Source organism: Tenrec ecaudatus, chromosome 2 (genome assembly GCF_050624435.1).
Source record: "Tenrec ecaudatus isolate mTenEca1 chromosome 2, mTenEca1.hap1, whole genome shotgun sequence".
Lineage (NCBI taxonomy): Eukaryota > Metazoa > Chordata > Mammalia > Afrosoricida > Tenrecidae > Tenrec > Tenrec ecaudatus.
In genome coordinates this window covers 140845094-140864542 of record NC_134531.1, presented here as the reverse complement: position 1 = coordinate 140864542, position 19449 = coordinate 140845094, and the positions used below count along the sequence as shown (strand labels likewise).

General features: G+C 51.5%; 1 protein-coding gene across 6 annotated transcripts in view; it reads left to right on the top strand.

Moving 5' to 3' along the window:
* The window catches only part of MACROH2A1 (macroH2A.1 histone), a 71723-nt gene that overhangs the window by 25500 nt on the left and 26774 nt on the right, over positions 1 to 19449 (top strand). For all 6 annotated transcript variants that reach the window (XM_075541579.1, XM_075541580.1, XM_075541581.1 and 3 more), the window contains exons 3-4: positions 9211 to 9317; positions 9678 to 9875. In XM_075541579.1, coding sequence (XP_075397694.1) covers positions 9211 to 9317; positions 9678 to 9875 — 305 coding nt within the window. The remainder of the gene's footprint in view (positions 1 to 9210; positions 9318 to 9677; positions 9876 to 19449) is intronic.

The window sequence follows — 19449 nt, the reverse complement described above, 5'->3', positions numbered from 1 at the left end:
CTTCCCTTTAATAGAGTACCAGCTGATACAAATACACTCTTGGCCTTCAGCTTTCTCTCTGCTGCCTTCGAGTTTCTATGGCTATTCAGCCCAGAATAAAATACCAGGAAAGAGAGCAACAAGCCACTCTTCAGAGTTGTAAATGAGGGCCCAGCAAGAAGACAAAGGGAAGGGTCTGGGTCTTATCTTTGACTCTCCCCATCGCTCCCCATCCTCTGGGATTGGCTGTTCAGAAGCTGACACAGGAGTTGCCAGGCTGCTCAGCTCAGCCTAAACCCTGACCCTGGCTTCCACCTTCCTTCTTTCCTCCCCTATCTAGTGGCGAGAGAGACTTTGGTCCTTCAGAGGCCTGCAAGGGTGTCCTGTGCTGAGGTGTCCTCTTTGGTGGCAGGGGAGAACCTGGGGAGATATGCTGTCTCCCCCCCCCCCCCCACTGTGTGTCTATGGGGATATTCTGGGCCTACATAGAAGGCCTAGCACCTGCCAGAATTCCTGGTTTCTCTCCCCAGAGCTGTGGGAGCCATGTGGAAAGCCAGAGCTTCTGGAAATGGCGGTGCTCTGGGCCTCCGTTGCCATCAGTATGTGATGGCTGTTTCTTGGGGTCACTGGAGGCCGAGGTGGCTGTTGCTCCGTGTTTGGTTTCGTGGTTGCCTCTGTGCCCTGGATATTGGCTGTGGAAAGTCAGTGTCTGCCCTTCAGACCTGAGGCTCCTTCCCCTGGGCAGGGCCCTTCCTTTGGCTCTCCCCACTCCCGCACCACAGACCACAGGCAGGTGGGGGTAGGTATAAAGCGAGTTGTTGGTAAAGGTGAAGCTGTTAGAAAAGTTAGAAAACATCTGCCTTGGACCAAGGACTTCCTGTTTGCCAGGCACCTGCCGAGCGCAGCCCCTCCAGCGGGCAGCTCCCGGAATCTCCACACACCTGCTGTGCCTTTGAGGAAATGAGGGCTCCCAGAGCTTGAAGAATGTGCCCAAGGTAACCCCGCAGATCCAGCCCCTGCACACCCCTTATGGGCTTGAGCTTCATCGATGAAAACGGAGCACACCGTCCACGTTGCACTTCTGTGCAGTCTTGAGTCGGCCTGCAGTCCTCTCAGAAGGACCTGGGACCTGCCCACCTCCCAGGCTGCCTCCTGCCTCTCGGGAAACATGGGTTCCTGGGAGGGGAAGGCTTTAAGGTAGTTACAACCGGTCCTGCAAAGGCCAGAGGTGTTGCTGTGGCCTGCTGGGAAAGGGAGGAGTGGGAGCCTGCAGAGCATGGGTCTTGGGGACCGACAGATGTATGCAGGTGGGAGGGTGGCAGGGCAGTGTGGTCATAGCAGCAGCAGGACACTCAGGACCCTGGGGGAGAAGCAGAGGATTGCCAGGGGACATGCAGCGAGCCTCGCATCCAGGTGAGCGCTGCTCAGTAGGGCTGGGGGAGGCCATATTACCCCGTAGTGGTGCTGCCGCCGGGCTGGAGGTGAGACGGTGAGCCTGGAGCAGACTTTGCAGAGGCATTGCTTAGGAAAATCCCCGGAGCAGCGAGCGGCCCTCAGCATCGGACGCCCACCCGGCACACAGGACAGGGGTCTGGCTGCTAGTAACCCCCCCCCACAGGGGGTCTCTGGGGGACCTTCCCCTCGTGTGACACACTCCTGTTGCTCTACAGCCACCGAGAGAGGCTAAACCGTTTCCTACCTCCAGCCAGTTCTTGTGAGGAGCAGGACTGGACAGACCGTCCCTGAGGGAGGGCAGCAGGGTGCTGTTGGGGACGCCACACCCACGTTTGGTGTTTTACTTCGGCTCACGGTGAAAAGATAGTAGGCGCACCCAGGACATTTAAATAGTGCAGAGGAGACTCCAGCAGAAAGTCTGGACTTCCCATGATGGCAGCCCAGGACGCGCCCTGCTCTGCTCCTTGGCCCCCCTCAGAAGCCCATCTGGTAGGTGGCACCACATCGGGCGTTTTAGATGAGCTTCCTCTTTGCATTATGCTCTTCAGATCACTTCGCCGCAGCAGACATGCCTGGATCGCGCACCCCTTCCTGAGATGAATTAAGAACGAATGGCGGTGGTTTGCCCTGGGAAAACAAACATACATATTAACCATTTCCCTGTAAATCCCTGAGGAGGACTTGAAAGCAAGTGACTCGGGTGGGGGTGGGGCAGGGGGCCCCGCCCAGCTGCCAGCGCAGGTGGTGGGTCCTACAGGTACTGCTGGGCCTTCCCCAGCACCCAAACCTGCCCAGGGCCAAGCCCTCTCTGCTGCCACGGCGGCTGACCACCCTGGTGTGCGCCTGCCGTGGCATACCCAGCTGAGCTCAGACAAAGGCCCAGACCTCTTCCCAAGGCACAGACGCCCTGTGGGGCCGCCCTGGGTGCTGTGTTCCATCAAGGCAGCTCTGGCAGCACGGAGGTTAATCGGGTTCAAGTGCGTTTTTCAAACATGTGTAAACTGTTAAGTGTAACAGCAAGGAATAAACTATCGGGGGAGGAAGCACCAGGTTTTCTATAGCTTTCCTCCTCCTGGCTTTCCCTCAAAGCAGTCCATTTGTCTGTCCGTCCGTCCGTCCGTCCATCCATGTAAAGTATAAACTGAAGATAAGATGCTAGGTTTCTCCTTCCCTAGAAATAGAGCCGCCGGGTCTTCTGACCTGAAATACAAGCCGTGGTGGTAGTCTCAGGAATCAGAATGAACACGGTGGTCATTTAGCCAGCCCTGCTCAGAGGGACTCTGTGGGTCAGAGCAGAACTTGGCTCTGTAGGGTTTCAAGGCTGACCTTTCCGAAGCAGTTCACTAGCCCTGCCCCCGAGGTACGTGGTGGGCAGGGATCCGAATCACCAGCCCCAGTCAGAGTGGCTTATGATTACAGATTGCTGGCAGTGGCATAGTGGGGTACATGCGGGGCTGCTAGCTGTAGGTCAGCTGCTGGAACCCACCAGCTGAGCCCTGGGAGAAGACAGGCTTTCTACTCCTGTAAAGAGTTACAACCCCAGAAACCCGCAGGGACAGTTCTCCCCTGCCGAATAGGGTCACTATGAGGCAGAAGTGACTGGGTGGCAGAGAGGTGGCCGTAGCCTTTCTCACAAGCCAGTGTGGTCAGCTCGATGAATGGGAAACAGGCACAGATGTCTCTTGGCCTGGTCTCGCTGACCACAGCGCTGTGCATGGCTACTGCCCTCCACTGAAGATGTAGGCCGGGAGCTTACCAGGCCATAGGTCTGGGGCCGGCCTGGATGAAGGAGGGGAAGGCTTTGCCTCTGGGAAGATACTCAAGCCTGGGCTGGGTTAGGTGAAGGTCATGCCGGCCTGTAGTAGAAGACCTTATTTGTTAGTGATAGAAGTACAATGACTTATTTGTACTTTGAGACCGGGCTCTGCAGCCTGCTGTAGAGACTCCCTGCTGCTGTGTTCCCCACTTCCTGGTTGCCTTTGTGGGGAAGGCAGGACACCGCCCAGAGCATGCCTTCTGAGCCCTCCTGGCTTCTGCCGAAGGTGCTCTTTGGAGAAAGGGACATGTCTGGCGAAGACTTCGAGCCATTTGTGGAGAAGTCCCTGGCTGGCTCAGTAGTATACGATACCTTGTATCTTGCACGTAAAATACTATCTGCAGTTGTGTTACAGGTTTAAGTTTTTCCTCGGAGTCCCTGGTTTTTGTGAAGTGTCCCCAGAGGCGGACAGATGGGAGAGCTTTGCTAGGCTCCACAAGAGAGACCCCGGAACTCCGGGTTGGTGGCTCAGCAGGCTTCAGCCCCTGCTACTCATCCCCTGGGAAGGTGGGCTGTGGGGAGGTGGGGTGTGCGACGTGGCTGCAAACACTCCTGGCTCGGAGGGGACTGGGGGCGGTGGCGGTGTGGTCAGGACGCAGGAAATGCTCCGCAGTCACCTCCGATTGGGGTTGATTGGGTTAAAGCCTTCCGGAATGGTGTAAAGCAGTCCTGAACTCAATGAACCACCGATGGGAGGATGATGAATGGGAAGGACCACAATAAACAGATTCCTTGTCATGTTGTTGGCTGTGTAGCAGATATCTGTTTTCTCCTCGGGATTACGTGAACATTTGCTTTTCTTTGATTTCTGGTTGTTATTTTCAATATTTCTTTGGTTAGATGAGACGCTTCAAACAGCCCCGTAAAAACCCCCAGCTCGTTCCTGGTGCAAGGCTTGTGTTTAGAGTTTGGCTTAGTCTCAGCATGTCACCTGTTAGCTGTTAGGAGTCTAATTCTGCAAACCATGACTTCATCTCCCTAAAGGCAGGTCGGCAAACTGCTTCAGTACAGCAGAATGGTTTCATTCCAGACGTATGGGGGGTGGGGAGACCCCAAGCCTTTGGTCTTTGGGTGAACTTGAAAAGTAGACCGGTGGAGGGGCTCTCATTCAGACAGCTGTTCTATAGCTGAGGCCAGGACTGGAGCCCTCCCTCTGGGCTGTGGGGATCGTGTCAAGTGGCCCTGAAAAGAGCAGGTTCATTGAGTCTGTGGAGCACTTGGCCCAGGGGTGCATCTGTGGTGCTCGCTCCTCTGAGGAAAGAGGGAAGTGGCCCTGCTGGTCAGGCCACTCAGAACAGAGGAGCCAGCAGCTTTCCAGTCGCCCAAGACTGGCCCCCGCTAGGACTGGGAGCCAGACACCCTTGGGTGTTTTGCAAATGAAACTTAAAACAAAAAAGCAGCTAATAAGCTGGTCTTTGTCGCTCGTCATTCAGCGTGTCCCCTTTGCAAGGTTTATCATGTGGGAGCCTCCTCATGCTCCAGGCCTCTCCAGAGCTAACCCCCAAGTGCTTGCCACTTCCACACCAGCCCTGCATTAGTGGCTGGTGACAGAAATCAGACTGTCCTTGGCCGAGAAGCCTCGGCTGTAGGAGGTGGTGTGCCCCATAAGGGGGCCCTCTTTCTTCTCCTCCTGCTCGCTCTTTCCCCTGGTTCCTTACGGAGCCCAATGCTGTGGTCACAACCTCCAGGGCTGTGCCTCCGAGGGCAGCTCTGGGGCCGTGGAGAAGACAGCTGTGTCTGTGGGTCGAACTTTCCTGGCTATCCTCAGAAGGCCTTCTCACCTAAACCAGCGATAGGCCCTGCTCGTTCTGTGGGCGCTGCGCCTCACCGACTCTTCACAGAGGGAAGGTTTGCAGCCCCCCTGCCTCATGAGCACGGCTGTCTCTGTCGACACTGTGCGCCCCGCAGCACGTGATCATTCTCGCCACGTCACCCTTTCTCCTAATGCCATCGCACACGCAACAGACTTTTGCAAGCACCGTGTTTAGCTGCACCGGGAGCCTCAAACCATGGTGGACCGCGCTTCTCTGCATTAAGAGTAGATGCAGTTTGCCAAGGTGTGCCTGTGTGGGCAAATGTTTCAGAGAGCCACTCAAAACTCCCTGCTGTCTGTTGAGTCGGTGCCCACTCATAGCACCCTTTAAGGCAGGATGGAACTGCCCTGGGCTTCTCCGAGACTCGTCCAACGTGAATTAAATTCAGGCAAACTGCTCTTGTACGATGGCACAGCCTCCATGCAAGCTGAGGCTTTGGCCACAGCTCCAAACTAAACCAAGCTCCGGCCATCGAGCCGTGCCGCCGACGCAGGGTGACCTCAGAGGACAGGGCAGAGCTCCCTCCGGGTTTCCGAGGCTAGAACGCCTCCCTGGTTTAACTCAGGCAGTGCTCCTTTTGCCAACGCCTGGGGTTCTTGTGGGGCTGGTCAGCTGACGTGGGGCCATCAGGCTGTCTGGGACTGGAGTGGCCAGGGATCGAGGTACAGCCCCAAGCCTTCTGCCTCGGGAGGGAGCAGACACCATCGGCAAAGCCCAGAGTCATTGACTCTGAAGAGAGCCTGATCAGGAACCTGTGATATCGCTGTGTGCCTGCCCCAATTCCTGAGCACTCAGTCACCCCCTGCACCCCACCCAACACGCCCTGGGGAGCAGGTGGGAAGTGTTGCCTCTTGCCTGTTTGATAGCTGCCACTTTGTGTCCTATGCAGCAGGCATCCCCCTCTTCCCAACTGTTGTTTCTAAAGCGGGAGGAGGGGGAAAGGCGGGCCGAATCCCTGTTTGGGCTCCTGCTTTGGTCAGTGGCCAGAGTGGGACCTGCAGCTTCCCAGTCTGTTGTGCAACGCCCTGCCCTCTGCCTGCTGCAGTGCAGGGAGGAGCCGGGTGCAACCTGAGACTCACTCATAAGGTGTGTCTCAGAGGTGCTCAGTCTTGTGTGTGTTTTCCCTGGATGGTACGGTTACTATGGTAACTGTCCATCTGGAAAAAATGCTGCCGGTGTAAACAGCAGATCAAGCTCTCAGCCAACTGAAGTGCGACTCCTGGCCCTTCTTTGTTATCCTGACTTGACATTGACACTGCACCCTCCCTGTGGGCAGGGCACCCAGAGGCAGGGTGGGAAGGCGAGGGACAGGCATTATCTAGGTCTGAGCAGATCAGAGGTGCACTGATAGGCATCAAGGAGCTGGCACCCCCTACCCCACCCCAATCTCTGCACCCATCTCCCCAGACCTGCCAGTCATGGAGCTCATCGTCACTTCCAGGTGGATCCAGTTTCGTGTCCTGGAACCTGAAGGGGATTTGAAGTGAGTGCAGTGCTGGGAGTTCCCCACATGGAGAAACCGAGGCTGCTGAAGTTACGGCACACAGTGAAAGCTAGGGAAAAACGCTCTTGGAAGTCAGTTGAACTCCCGTAGGTCCCCCGAGGGCAGGTGTGCGGATCGCTCATCAAGAGTACAACAACCTGTCACTTCACCATTTTATCTTGTTACCTGCACGACCTGCCCTCATTCATCAGGGATGCACACCCACTCAAGAATCTAGGGGCCTTGTACCCCAAGGGTCGGTGCCTCTTTCACCACCACTTTTTCCTTGTTTTTTTTTTTTTTTTTTAAAGCTGGGGTAGCCCTGCAGAAAATGAAAAGGCGCTCGCACCCTGCTCCCCCACTGGCTTCTAGGCCTTCTCATGGGGAACCTATCACCACCTCTGCTTCCGGAACAAAACACAAAGAACTGCCACTTCAAACAGATTTCTTACCCGAAGGTGTGGGCTTGCACTTAGAGCAGGTTTCCACGGATGGGGCTAGGTGTGTTCCTGCTGTCTCCGCCTGTCTATAAGGAGGAGGCGCAGTTCATGTTCTGCTTCTCTGTCTGTCTGAGACGGGCAGGTGAAGCATTCCTAAGCACATCCTAGCAAAGCCTGCTGCTGCACGAGGGAGCTTGCAAAAGTTCATGGAGAAACAGAACTGAAAGGCAATGGAGTGTTTTTCCCATTGACTTTTTGTTGTCCTTCTTTATTCGGGACTTGTAAACACAGAGCTCTGGGCTTCCCTGTGGCCCCAAGAGAGGCAGGAGAGGCTGCAGTGTGTCCTGCTCCCTCCTGCAGCATGGGTTCCCAACCCAAGGACAGCTGTGGAGACCCCGGGGCTCAGCAGGCAGGGCCACAGTTATGTGGTTCGCTGCTGCATCCTGGGGTCTGTTCACCTCTTAGAAAGAGATGGTGTGTCCTGTTGGGTGTTGGGGCACACAGCCAGGACCAGTCAGTGGTCACATTCGTGACTGTTGGGAAGGCCTCTTCCCCAACCACAGCTCACCTGAACGATGCTGTGCTCGGGCGGGGCCAGCCCTATGGAGGCAGTTAGGTGAAGAAGCAGGAGCCCCCATCCCTTACCTGCCCCATTCAAATACTGTTTCACTTTCCTCTCACCTGGGCCTCACTCAGTGCTCTCAAGTGTGGAATGACCTTGTGTCCTCTGAGCCCCAGCAAGTACAGTCCTGCCGTGGACTCCCTGCTGGTGCGGGCATGTGGTGAGTGAGGGCGGGGTCTATGTGTCATTCAAACCAAACCCCAAACCCACCGCTGTCACATCCAGTCTGATTCTGCAGAGTAGAGCTTCCCCTAGGGAGTCCCAAGCTGCACATCATCCTGGAAGCTGACGGTCACATCTTCCTCCTGTGGCCTGGGTGGCTGAGGGCTTAACCACCGGGCACTGCGTGTGTTAGCAGGTGACGTTAGCTGAGTCGATGAATCCCTGCTTTGGCACTGTGGAGTCGTCATGGCTCAGTGCGGGGCTGCTAACCTCAAGGTGGGGGGGGGGGTTGGACCCCTTCCCAGCAGCTCCCTGGGAGCCAGCCCTGACCATCTGCTCCTGAGCAGACTGCAGCCCAGGAAACCCTGCAGGTACTACTCTGTCACAGGGGTTGACTGTACGTTGACAGGGACTGGCCAATGGCTAACTTTGGACTGAGGAGGGGAAGCCTGCTGTCTGATGCACACAGCACATGGCCCTGCCAGTCGGAGAGTCGGCAGGGGGCCCAGCTCTGTGATACACACAGCAGTTGCTGCATTGGGTTCAGCTGTTTGTAGCTTCCTAGCTGCTTCAGAATGTAGGCCACGGCACATCGTGAATCTCAAATCCCTGACTCCTATGTCGCTAACAGTTTTTACTTTGTTATTGCATATTGATTTCTCTGCTGGAGGAACCTAATATTTACAACATAATATAAAACCAAATAACCAACGAAACAAACAGACCCCAAACTCACTGCCATCGAGAGTCGATTCTGATTCAAGGATACCCTATAGGACAGGTTAGAACTGCCCCTATGGGTTTCTGCTATGGTAATGCTTTTTCTTTTTCACCCTAGAACATATTCTTCTCCCTTGTGTTCATTGTTATTCATGTATCTTTTTCTTAAATTGTGGCAAAAATATACACAACAAAAGCTTCATCTTTCTTCTGGGGGTGGGTTGGGTTGGTGGTTTCGAACTGCTGACCTGTGGTTAGCAGCATGACCACGATGCCACCAGGGCTCCCACAACATAATGCAGAACAGGGCAAATCCTTTGGGCCCAACAGGAAGGGCACCACAGACAGGCATCTGGCACAGACCTGTTACAGGAACAGGCCTTCCAGCCTGTAAGCCCGTGACCCATTGCTCAGAATGCCACACGGTGGGGCACATTTTGCCCAGGGATCTGCAGGGCTGCCCCTGGTGACATCTGCAAGCAGCCCTGTTCTTGGAGACGGCAATCTAGCCTCAAGTCTCAGCTGGGCCATTTGCTTAATGGCCTCCTTTCCTCCTTCAGCCTCAGTCTCTCTATCTCCAAAATCAAGGGGTTGGACCCGGGGGTGTCCTGGATCTGTTCTGACTCAACTCTGTTACCCAGCTTCCCACAGGCTGATTTGTGAACCAGGATGTGTGTGTCCCGATATTCTCACGGGGTGTATCTTTGCTCTCCTTTCAGCGGAGATCCTAGAGCTGGCTGGCAATGCGGCAAGAGACAACAAGAAGGGCCGGGTCACCCCGCGGCACATCCTCCTGGCAGTGGCCAATGACGAAGAGCTGAATCAGGTATGTGTCCTCCCATCTACCTGTCTGTCTGCCCAGAGAAGTTGGTGTTTGGTTGACTACCAAAGGTGGAAGCTACACTTGGGACTTCCCAGGCCCCGAATTATGGTAGTTTTACCTCAAGACTTGGGGCTATGTGTGTGTGCAGAGAAACTAGGTATTTGGCTCTTCCTAGAGGAAAGATGTTACCTAAACTCCATCTGAGTGAGTGATCCTTCTGCAGTGAGCCTGGGGTCCCCCCACACCCCATGGCTGTTCTGGAGAAAGGAGCTGGGCCACCAAAAGCAAGCCTGTGGGTGGGCAGGGCTGGCTTCTTGAAAGTCAGGTCCCACTCACCATCGACTCCTTGGGCTTTCTCACCAGCTGCTGAAGGGAGTCACCATAGCTAGTGGGGGGGTGCTACCAAACATCCACCCCGAGCTGCTAGCCAAGAAGCGAGGATCCAAAGGGAAATTGGAAGCCATCATCACGCCACCTCCAGCCAAAAAGGCCAAGTCTCCATCCCAGAAGAAACCCGTGTCTAAGAAAGCAGGAGGCAAAAAGGGGGCCCGGAAATCCAAGGTACGTGGTGAGCAGGGGCGTGTGGAGCAGGGCTGGGAGGAATGGCTAGAAGGGATCAGGCAGGGTCCCCTGCTGATGGAGGAAACACCTAGAGGAGAGATATGTTTGGGAGATGGTGACCTAGGTTAGCCCAGCTCAAGTGGCCAGAATTGGCAGAGTCCTCATGTGCACACAATTGGAAGACTGGAATCCTGAAGGCCAGGAGAAAGGGCAGGCACTGGGGGCCGGGGAGAGCACTGCGGTAGATAGCCCTAGGCTGGGAAGACCCACGCCTAGCCTTCTAGAGAGATGCACAAATTGTGGGAAGGACCTGGGTATATGGGAGTGTCCCTGTGCTGGGGAACAGCCCTTGTGCCCTGCCCAGAGGCACTGGTGCTCCATTGCTGAAGGCTCCTTGTGTTGCCATGCCTACATGGCCCCTCAGAGCATGTTTCAGCAGAGTTGGCCTAGGTGGTCTACCGTGGCGAAATGTTGCCTCTATCGACTGAGAAGGAGAACAGGTGTGTATTTATTCTTCAGGCTCTGCTTGCTGGGCCCTGTGGAGTCCACAGACTAGGTTCTGGTCTTTTTTGTGGTTGACGTAACTCTCAGCAGTGTGACCTTGGGTCATCCTGACTGGAGAAGGCCAGTCACTCCTGGGTCATGTCCCTTAAGTGTGGGGAACAGCAAGCAGCCCACTTGGCAGGCCCAGGCCTGGGGGTGGGCAGTTGTCCTCACCTGTCTGAGCATCAGCAGATGACCACAAGGCAACAGGCACACGGTTTCTTTGCTCCTCCCGTGCTGGTGTCTAGCCCACCAGCTATCGACACCGTCTTTAGGTCACACAAACCAACAAGGGCCAGCCCCGTGACGGCCTCAGCATCAGTCTCAGTAAAATGCCCCTAACGTGTGCTGCTGGCCTGCAGCCAGGCAGCCCGGGAGAAGAGTAGCCTCTGCATCAGGTGGCATGTGTCCCTCATGTCTAGGAGACTGCTATGATGTCCTGGGAAATTCCTTACAAGATCGAATAATCTGGGCCGCAAGGTTCTTGCTAACGGAACCCACAGCCTCTCACCAGGACCCGAAGAGGGAGCATGGACCAGACTCACCAGGCCCTTTGCCTGCTCCCCCCTCTGCCAGAGGGCTCCCAAGGCCAGGCCCACCTCAGGTCAACTGCTCCCCCACCACCTGCTGGTGTGGGAACCCTACTTTTCCCCTGACTCTTCTCCCCACCACACTAGTTGGGGCCCTTTCTTTCCCGGAGTTGGAAACAGCGGGATTCCTTGCCTTGCCTTCTGGGTGCAAACAGACATGTCTCCAAAAGAGCACAGCTGCAATTGCCCTTCTCCTTACCCACCTCAGCCCAGAAGCACTCCCGGCTTCGTGTGGGGAAGCCAGTACACAAGTGTATGAGTTGGGGTGCCAGCCCCCCACCACTAATCATGGGTTCAATAAGCACAATTGTACGGTTGAGATATATAAATATTGTATTAAAGTCATTGAGAGCATGAGAGAGAGAAGAGAGAGTCAAATAATGGAGTCAGACACATTTCATGGTAGCATGCTCACCTCCTGGAGGGCATGATCTTACCAGCCAGGTCCACGCACAGCATGGGTGGAGGGGAGGTGGGGTGGAGACTCAGCAGGAGGCTTGAAGACTGGGTAGGAGGTTGAAGAGCAGGGCTGGAGCTCGCCTGGTGCGAGAGCAGGAGGGAGCCTCCACTTTATTGCTCACCAAAGGTTCTATCTCCTTCAGGGGACATGATTACAGGTAACCACACGTCACAGGAAGGGGCAGTACAATAGGCATACACATCATAGGAAGGGGATGTATACTAGGCATAAGCGTGACAGGAAGGAGATGAGCTAGGAGTGTGCCCATAGGAATGAGAAGGTCTAGGGGTATACATGTGACAAGATGGGTGGACCCTAGATTCATGATGGCAGCCTAGTCTTAGTCATCCTAGGGCAGGTTTAACCTCTCTGGGGTCTCCTACAAGGAAACAGACAACTACTATCCTTACCAGAAGGGAGTGGATCCTACTTGCTGTGGGATAAACAGTGGTGTCTGCTTGCTCTAGATGGCTGTGATAGCCCTTAGGGAGAATGACCCCTGATCTACTTCTGATGACCTCCAAGTGTATAGTCATTGGCAAGCAGCTAAGTTTGGCATATATGTGGGGGAGACAGCTTGGGAGAAATCCTCTGTTTCCCACACTGAAGAACACCCTGCGAGTTATTTCCAGACGCCCACCCTCCACCTAGCTCAGGAGCCTGAGGCCGGAGGGGGCCAGAAACACTCCCTTCCTCACGCCCCCTAGTTGTAAAATTAGCAGATTGAGCCATTTATAACCCCCCTTTCAACATTTGCCATGGGGGAAGAGGGTGGAGCAGGAGGCTGTGAGATCCTTTTTACATGTGAAAGAAGAGGAAGATGCCAAAGCCATCAGTTCTTGAAAAAAAACTGTGGGCCGTGGCTGCCTGCAGGGGGGCCTCTGCTCCCCGTGATGGGGACCAGCTGGGGCAGGGTGACTGGCCTGGCTCAGTCCCTGCTCTGGCCTCGGCCTGCACTGCTCTGCCCTCCTTCAGGAAGACCCCCCCCCCCACTCCACCCCTCCCGTCTGCTCAACAGACCTCTGAACCTTCCTTGTCCCCTGTTACCTCTGGCCTGACCCTAGTAGTTTTGTCCTCCCCTCCCCCCTAAACTATCCAACTCACCAGACAGCAGGAATTGTGTTTCATTCGTTTTGGACTTGACATACAGGTGATTTTGTGTGTATGTGTGTGGAGCTCCTAGTAGTTATATTTGGAACTTGGTGTTTCTAATAACCATATGCCAATAATCACGCTGACTCTCAACTTCTCCCTTGATTACAAAAGCAGGAAGTCTGTTTTTCTTCCGCACAATAAAGCACATTGTCTGCTTACTGTACCAGTATTTGGCTAACATTAAACCCTGGGGGGAGCTGAAATTGGAACCGTGAACAGCTAATTTTCAAAACATTTGTTTAATGTAAATTGTAGTGTCAGCTCCCAGAAACAGCGGTGAAGCCTGCTTCTCCAGGGCTGTGTGGCGTGTTCTTTCCTGGGGCGTGCAGAGAAAACCTACCTCACATGCTCAAGCACTTGGAGTGAAAGGGACTTGGTATTTTTCAAGTGTCAACACTTGATGAATTCCAAATCATAATTTCCCCCCAATTCTATGTAATTTGAAGGTTTTGAAATTCTCCCGTTGTGACAGCTGAGTCAGCTGCTGTGGGAATGGTTAGAGGAGGCTATGGAACCTGGAGCCCGGAGCCCTGGCCAGCGTCCTTGGGCTCCTCCTCCCTACTTGGGTGGCCTCAGGCAAGTCTGTTTTCCAGCTCTGTGCCTTAGTGCACCCCAGGTCCCCCTTAAAGGGATGGGTCCATTACAGTCTTGGAACCATTGTCTCTCCAGGGCTGTGTGTACCACGCGTTATTACACAGGGCTCATGATTAGACAGTACAAAAGAATATGTGCTAAGACAACAGCCTACCCTCCCTGCACTTCTCCTGGGGCATTCTCTGTACTCAGATGCTGTCTGTGTATGAAAGATATGCATGACAGCCTGTGTTATGCAAATTCTCCCTCCACTTCACTTGCTTTGATATTTGAAAATAGCACAGGCCACCTTATGTACTGTCTTCCCAGCCCAGCATTGTGGTTCAGGGTTCAAGCTCGGGGTTCACCCACCTGGCTGGTATTTCACTTGTACGATTCCTAGGTCTGGATGATCTTAGCAAGCTGCGCCCCATCCTTACCTGCACAATGGCAGGACAGCAGAGGGTGGCTGGCCGGCTGGCAGGAGAGTTGGTGCAAAGGCCTTAGACCCGTGTGTGGCCCGAAGGTTACCTGCTGCCCTTCCTCTCGTCAGTTTCCCTGCCGGGCAGTGGTACTTCACAGGGCGGCGGAAGTTACTAGTATCACATGTAGTGCTGGCTGGTACAGTCTCATCCTCTATAAAGGATGTGTAGATTGTTTCTCTAGTATTTGCTGTGACAGATCCTGCCAGAGTGACCTACCTGCCCTTGTGATGTGGGCCTCTGTGTCCACGTACTGGCACACATACAGGATGAATCCCTCACAGTGAACTTAGCAAGGCAGAGGACCTCTCTTCTCTCATTTTGAAGGCTATCACTCTCATTTTTTTTACAATTTTATTGGCACATAACCCACATATCGTACAATTCAATCATTCAATTTTATCTAGGATAATTGTACAATTATTACCACAGTCAATTTCAGAACATCCCCCCATGATTAAATCACCTTTAACTTAGTTCTGCAATCACATTCAGTTCGAGTGCGCCCTCCCCTCCTGCCTTCACTGTTTATTCCTGACATCCCCCTCCCTCTCCATCTCCCTCCACCACCCCCCCCAACCACACCCTATAAACCCTTGCATTAGTTAGTATCTGGGCACCCACTCCTGTGCTTCATAAACTGATAAACCCAACAGAAACAATAAAGAACAAAACTGAAACAAATTGGTAGGAAAAAAACAATAGTCACATAAAGCTAAACATACAAACAACGAGTCTGAAAGAAAAGACCATGATCCATATTTTAAAAGCCAGGGAACAAATTTTTGTCGTGGAACAAGCAAGAGATCCTTGCACCGGAACAAATTCAGGTCAGGTCCAGCAGTAGATCTCAACCCTTTGGGGGCCAAACGACTCTTTCACAGAGGTTGCCTAATACATCCTGCATAAGATATTTCCATTATGATTCATAACAGTAGCAAAATGACAGTGATGAAGTAGCAACGAAAATAATTTTATGGTTGGGGTCACCACACGAGGAACTGTATTAAAGGGTCGAGGCATTAGGAAGGTTGAGAACCACTGGCCTGGAGGACGGTCAACTGGCCAAGTATCAAGTTTGATTGCACTTCATCAGGATTGCTGTCCTCTATGTTTGATAGTAAGACTGGTCCAGACAAATGCTATGACTAGAGGGGAATCTGCCAATGGCTTAATCTGACTAGATACTCTGCAGATGGGTTTTGTGTTCTTGCTGTCCTCCATGGCCTTCTATCAATTGGGTGTTCACAATTTTATCTTTGATACCATGTTTGAATTTTGTTATTGTCATCTTTGGAGCACACTGGCTGGTATGCTTCTTCCATGTGGCGTTAGTTGGCTCCTTGCTTAGATGGCTGCTTGTTTGAATCTAAGCCTTTAAAGCTCCAGGCACTGTTCTGCTTGATAGCCAGGCACCCTCCCATCAGCTCTCTTCACCACATTTTGTGTTAGCACCTTATCTTCGGTGGTCACTTCATGAAGGTGAGTATCGGCCAGGGCCATGTTCTCAGAACTAACTGTTCTTGCATTGGGGCGAGAGTTACGTGGATGCTCAGACTCCACCTGATCGTCTCCATGCGTTGTGCAGGACTATATTGCTCACAATTAAGGTGCTTCACCCCATTAAGAAATTTCAAAAGCCGCCCCAGTGGGCTAACGTTTAACATCCATTGTTTAAGGAAAGACTCATTTGGCCGGTGTTGAGGCCTGCTTTCTAGGTTCTCGGGATCTAGCAGTGCACATAAAGTTCCCGCCTCTCGAGCTCAGAGGAGAGGCAGGCTTGTTTCACAGGAAAGATGGACAAGATCGGTTCTGATGTAGAACAAAGACTGCACAGCAGGAGACACTGCCTGGCCCTGCACTGTCCTCACAGGTGTTGAGGGTAGGTGCGAGGGCAGAATTAAAGTGGATGAAAGGCATGCTGTGATGGGGTGGTCAGGTGAGGCTTCTCTGGTAAGGTGAAGTTTGAATAGAGACCTGAAAGCGTGGTAAGCATCCTGTCCTTCCAGCGGTTGAGAGAAAAGAGCTCCTGCCCAGGGGAGAGGCCTGGGACACGGCGTGCTTGGCCCCTCCCAGCAGGCATTTAACTGTCTCCATCATCCCCATCTCAAGAAAAGAATCTTAAGATTCAAAGAGATCGGCTGAAATCTTCCCTTCTCAGGATGCTTATTTAGGATTATGTTTTGACGATCCCTGAGAAGAGAATTTTTGTCAAACATGCGTGTAAAAAAGGAGTTCACCTTGGGAATCTTCTAACACAAACCCTACTGCACCCCACAAGAAAATCCCATGGAAACACTCGTGTTTCTCACTGTCTGGCAAACATCACTGAGGCCATTGTTGGCCAAGGACCTCTCTTTTATGAGAAATATTTCCACTGAAAATCAAGTGATGAATGTTCTGGTAAGGGGCTGGTTCTTTTGAAAAGCTGCCATCCTTACAAAAGTTGTGCTGGCCTTTTAATGAAATTTCAAGTAGTCCGGGCAGCAGAGCCAAGAGACCAGGTGTAGTTAAACTTGGGTTAATGGCTTCAGATGAGCCTTCTGGGACAGTCAGTGCCCCAGCTCCCTCTGTGTCTGCTCGCTGGCTGTGACCTCATCGTTTCCTACCGCTCAGAGTAACTCGGTGTGCAGGAGAACGTTGGAGTGTACAAGTCTTAAAAGTCTTAAATTTGAGGTTGCCTGCTTCCCTTATTTTGCATCCCAGGAAAAAATTCTCGCTCTCTGTGTTTTGTGAAGGAAAGGACATTAGCTAGGGACATACATTTAAATTATAATCACTGTCCTTTTTCTTAAACCAGTGGTTCTCAACCTTCCTAATGCTGTAACCCCTTAATACAGTTCCTCGTGGCATGGTACCCCCCCAACCATAAAATTATTTTCATTGCTACTTCGTAACTCATTTTGCTACTGTTATGAATTGGGCAGCCCTTTGGAAAGGGATATTTGACCCCCCAAAGGGGTCATGACCCACAGATTGAGAACCATTGTTTTAAAACCCTGTTGTTTCATATGTAAAAGGAAATCTCTGTATTTAAAATCTTCCTATTTACAAACAAATATTTCATCACTCATTTAAATGTATCCCATGTACCTGAATACTCTGATTTGCAATATATGAATTATTTTTGGAAAAATTATGAGCAAATGTTAGGAATTCTGTAGGATTTGATCATTATCATATTTAGTAACAATATGCATTTGATCAAATTGACCAATGCATTATAAATTTGACAAATGCTAAGGAGAAAGTAAAATTTTATTCAAGATACATGTTTAGTAATAGTTTGGATGGAAACAGACTTACTTTTTGGCCAATTAGCTGTTATATCTTTAAATGAATATTATGAAAATGAGACACAGCATCTTTTTATACATACGTAGATATAAGTGCCTAGGAAAATCTTCTTAGCATAAAAATGTAAATGGAAATGCAAGGGTTTTGTTCTAGAAACATCACTCAGTCTTCTGAACTCTGGGTCCTATGCCAACAGTTACATAGCTACTCGCCATCAAGTTGGCCCTTTTTAAAATAAATATTTTGTTTTAGGATAGTTTCAGACTTACAGAGAAGTAGCAAAAACAGTGCAGAGAATTCTTGAATTTCCCTCATCCATTATTCTCCATTGTTAGTGCCTAAAACCACAGTACATTTGTTGTAATTAAGAAACCGACACTGGTGTGCTACTACGTGAACTCCATCCGTCTGTTTTTTATGTCCTGTCGGCTGTTAACACAATTGGATACTTCTTCTGTTTGGGTGAAATAAAGAATTGGAAACACCTGCCTCACAAAAGGCTTTAAAAAAAAAATACAGCCTTTTCCTTTCTCGGTTCCTGGGAAGCCTATCAAAAAAGATGTTACTCTGATAACCGGTCATCTTACCATGGAGTCTCCCTGTTCCCTTCTCAGAGAGCCCCTTGTTAAACCAGATAGGATCAAAGTATTCGAAAAATAAAAGCAATCGTTTTAATCCATTTCTGCCAGTGTAGCATTTCTTGGCCAAGTACTTTTTAAGGAACAGTTATCTTTTATATCCAAACCTTGGAGCTTCAGACTTAGCTCCTTTAATTTGGGGGAAATGCTAATCAAATAAAGAAACTGTCAAAACACCCCTAGTGTTAATTAAGCCTTGTTTCCAACTAAAACTATTCATCGGCACCCTGTGACACAGTGCGGGGCCGAGCCCTGAGTCTGTGCCCCAGAGAAAGGAAGGCTCCGTTACATTGATTCTTTCTCAGCCCACCTTCCTTCATTTGCTTCCACGGGCTCCTCTCTCAGGGGTGAAGGACTTTGCTCTTTGTTTAGAAAAATAGTTTACTGTGTTTTCAGCGAGGGTTTGCCCTCAGCAGTTGGAGGCTCTTACTCAGCAGCGTGTGTGCACATCGCGCTGACACTGGTGATAAACTCCACGGTGCACGCACATTCTCGTGACTGCTCAGCTCGCGATCCCTCCACACACTCGTCCCCTGCTCCTGTCTGTGCATTCTCGCCTTGGTTTAAAAGTTTGGTCTCAGTTAGGTGGTGAGGTATGGTTGTATCGTCTTTGTAGGTGCTGGACATTGTTTGGCGAGCCAATATGTTATCTGTAAGGTGGCCTCAGAGGTTCAAGGTTTGAAGAGGATTTCAGGGTAGAAGTCTCAGGAATCTGCTTGTCTCAGCCAGTCCCTGTGCAAGTCAGTTTTGGTTGTTGTTTTTTTTAAGGTTTATACGGCCATCGCCACAATCCGCTGTAGGGCATTTTCTTCATTCTTGCACTCACCATTATCAGCTCCTCACTCCCCACCGCCTGTCCCCTCAACTCCTCCCCAAGGAACACTTAACCCAGTTACGATCTCTGTAGATCTGCTATTCTAAATTTCACATACAGAAACACTTTCAGTGTTGTTCACTTGTTCTTGAAGTAATTTGTGGTTCTGCTTCCCATGTTTCTCCCGTTTGATCGGACCTGTCTGTTGTGGCCCTGAATAGAATGGTAGTAGGTAGTCAGGGATAATTGGGCACCACCTAGTTTTCCTGGTCTTGGTAGGTAGAGGAGACAGTGGCTGCTCATTTAGACCGTTTGCCTTCTAGGTGTGTTTCCCCATTGAGTCTTCTCTTTCCTTCTTTCCCCGTTGCGCTAAGGTACAGACCAATAGTTGTATCTGACATGGCCCCTTGCAGGGTAATAATTAGTGGAAAGGAACAGGTGATGCGTTTAAATAACATCTTCTCTTGTTCTCACGGCACTCACACTACAACATACCGGAATGCCGACAATCCCCAGTGAACCACATTAGTCCTACCTGTGTTCGTCTGGGTGGGCTAGAGAAACAAATCCAGAGACACGCACCTGAGTATAAGAAAGAGCTTTAGATACAAGAGCAGTTGAATATTGAGAAAATATCCCAGCCCAGTCCAGATCAAGTCCCTAAGTCCAATATTAGCCCATATGTGTGATACCGATCTATAAGTACCTCTTCAGACTCATGCAACACATGCAATGACACCGAGTGCAGGAAGATCACAGGCCAGTGGGTGGATCCAGTGGCAGTGGAAGCATCTCAGCACTGGCAGGGGTCTCCACATGGCTTATATAGCTCCCGGGGCTCTGGTTGCATCAGGGTAGGTCCATGTGGCTTCTCCTCAGGGATGTCTCACAGGGAATGAGCAGATAGATAGATAGATAGATAGTGAAAGTCTCCCTCCAAGGAAGAATATACAGGAGTTCCCAGAATCCTCAGGAGAAGGCCATGCCCACACAGAGGCCTCATTGGCTATGACCTGATTGAC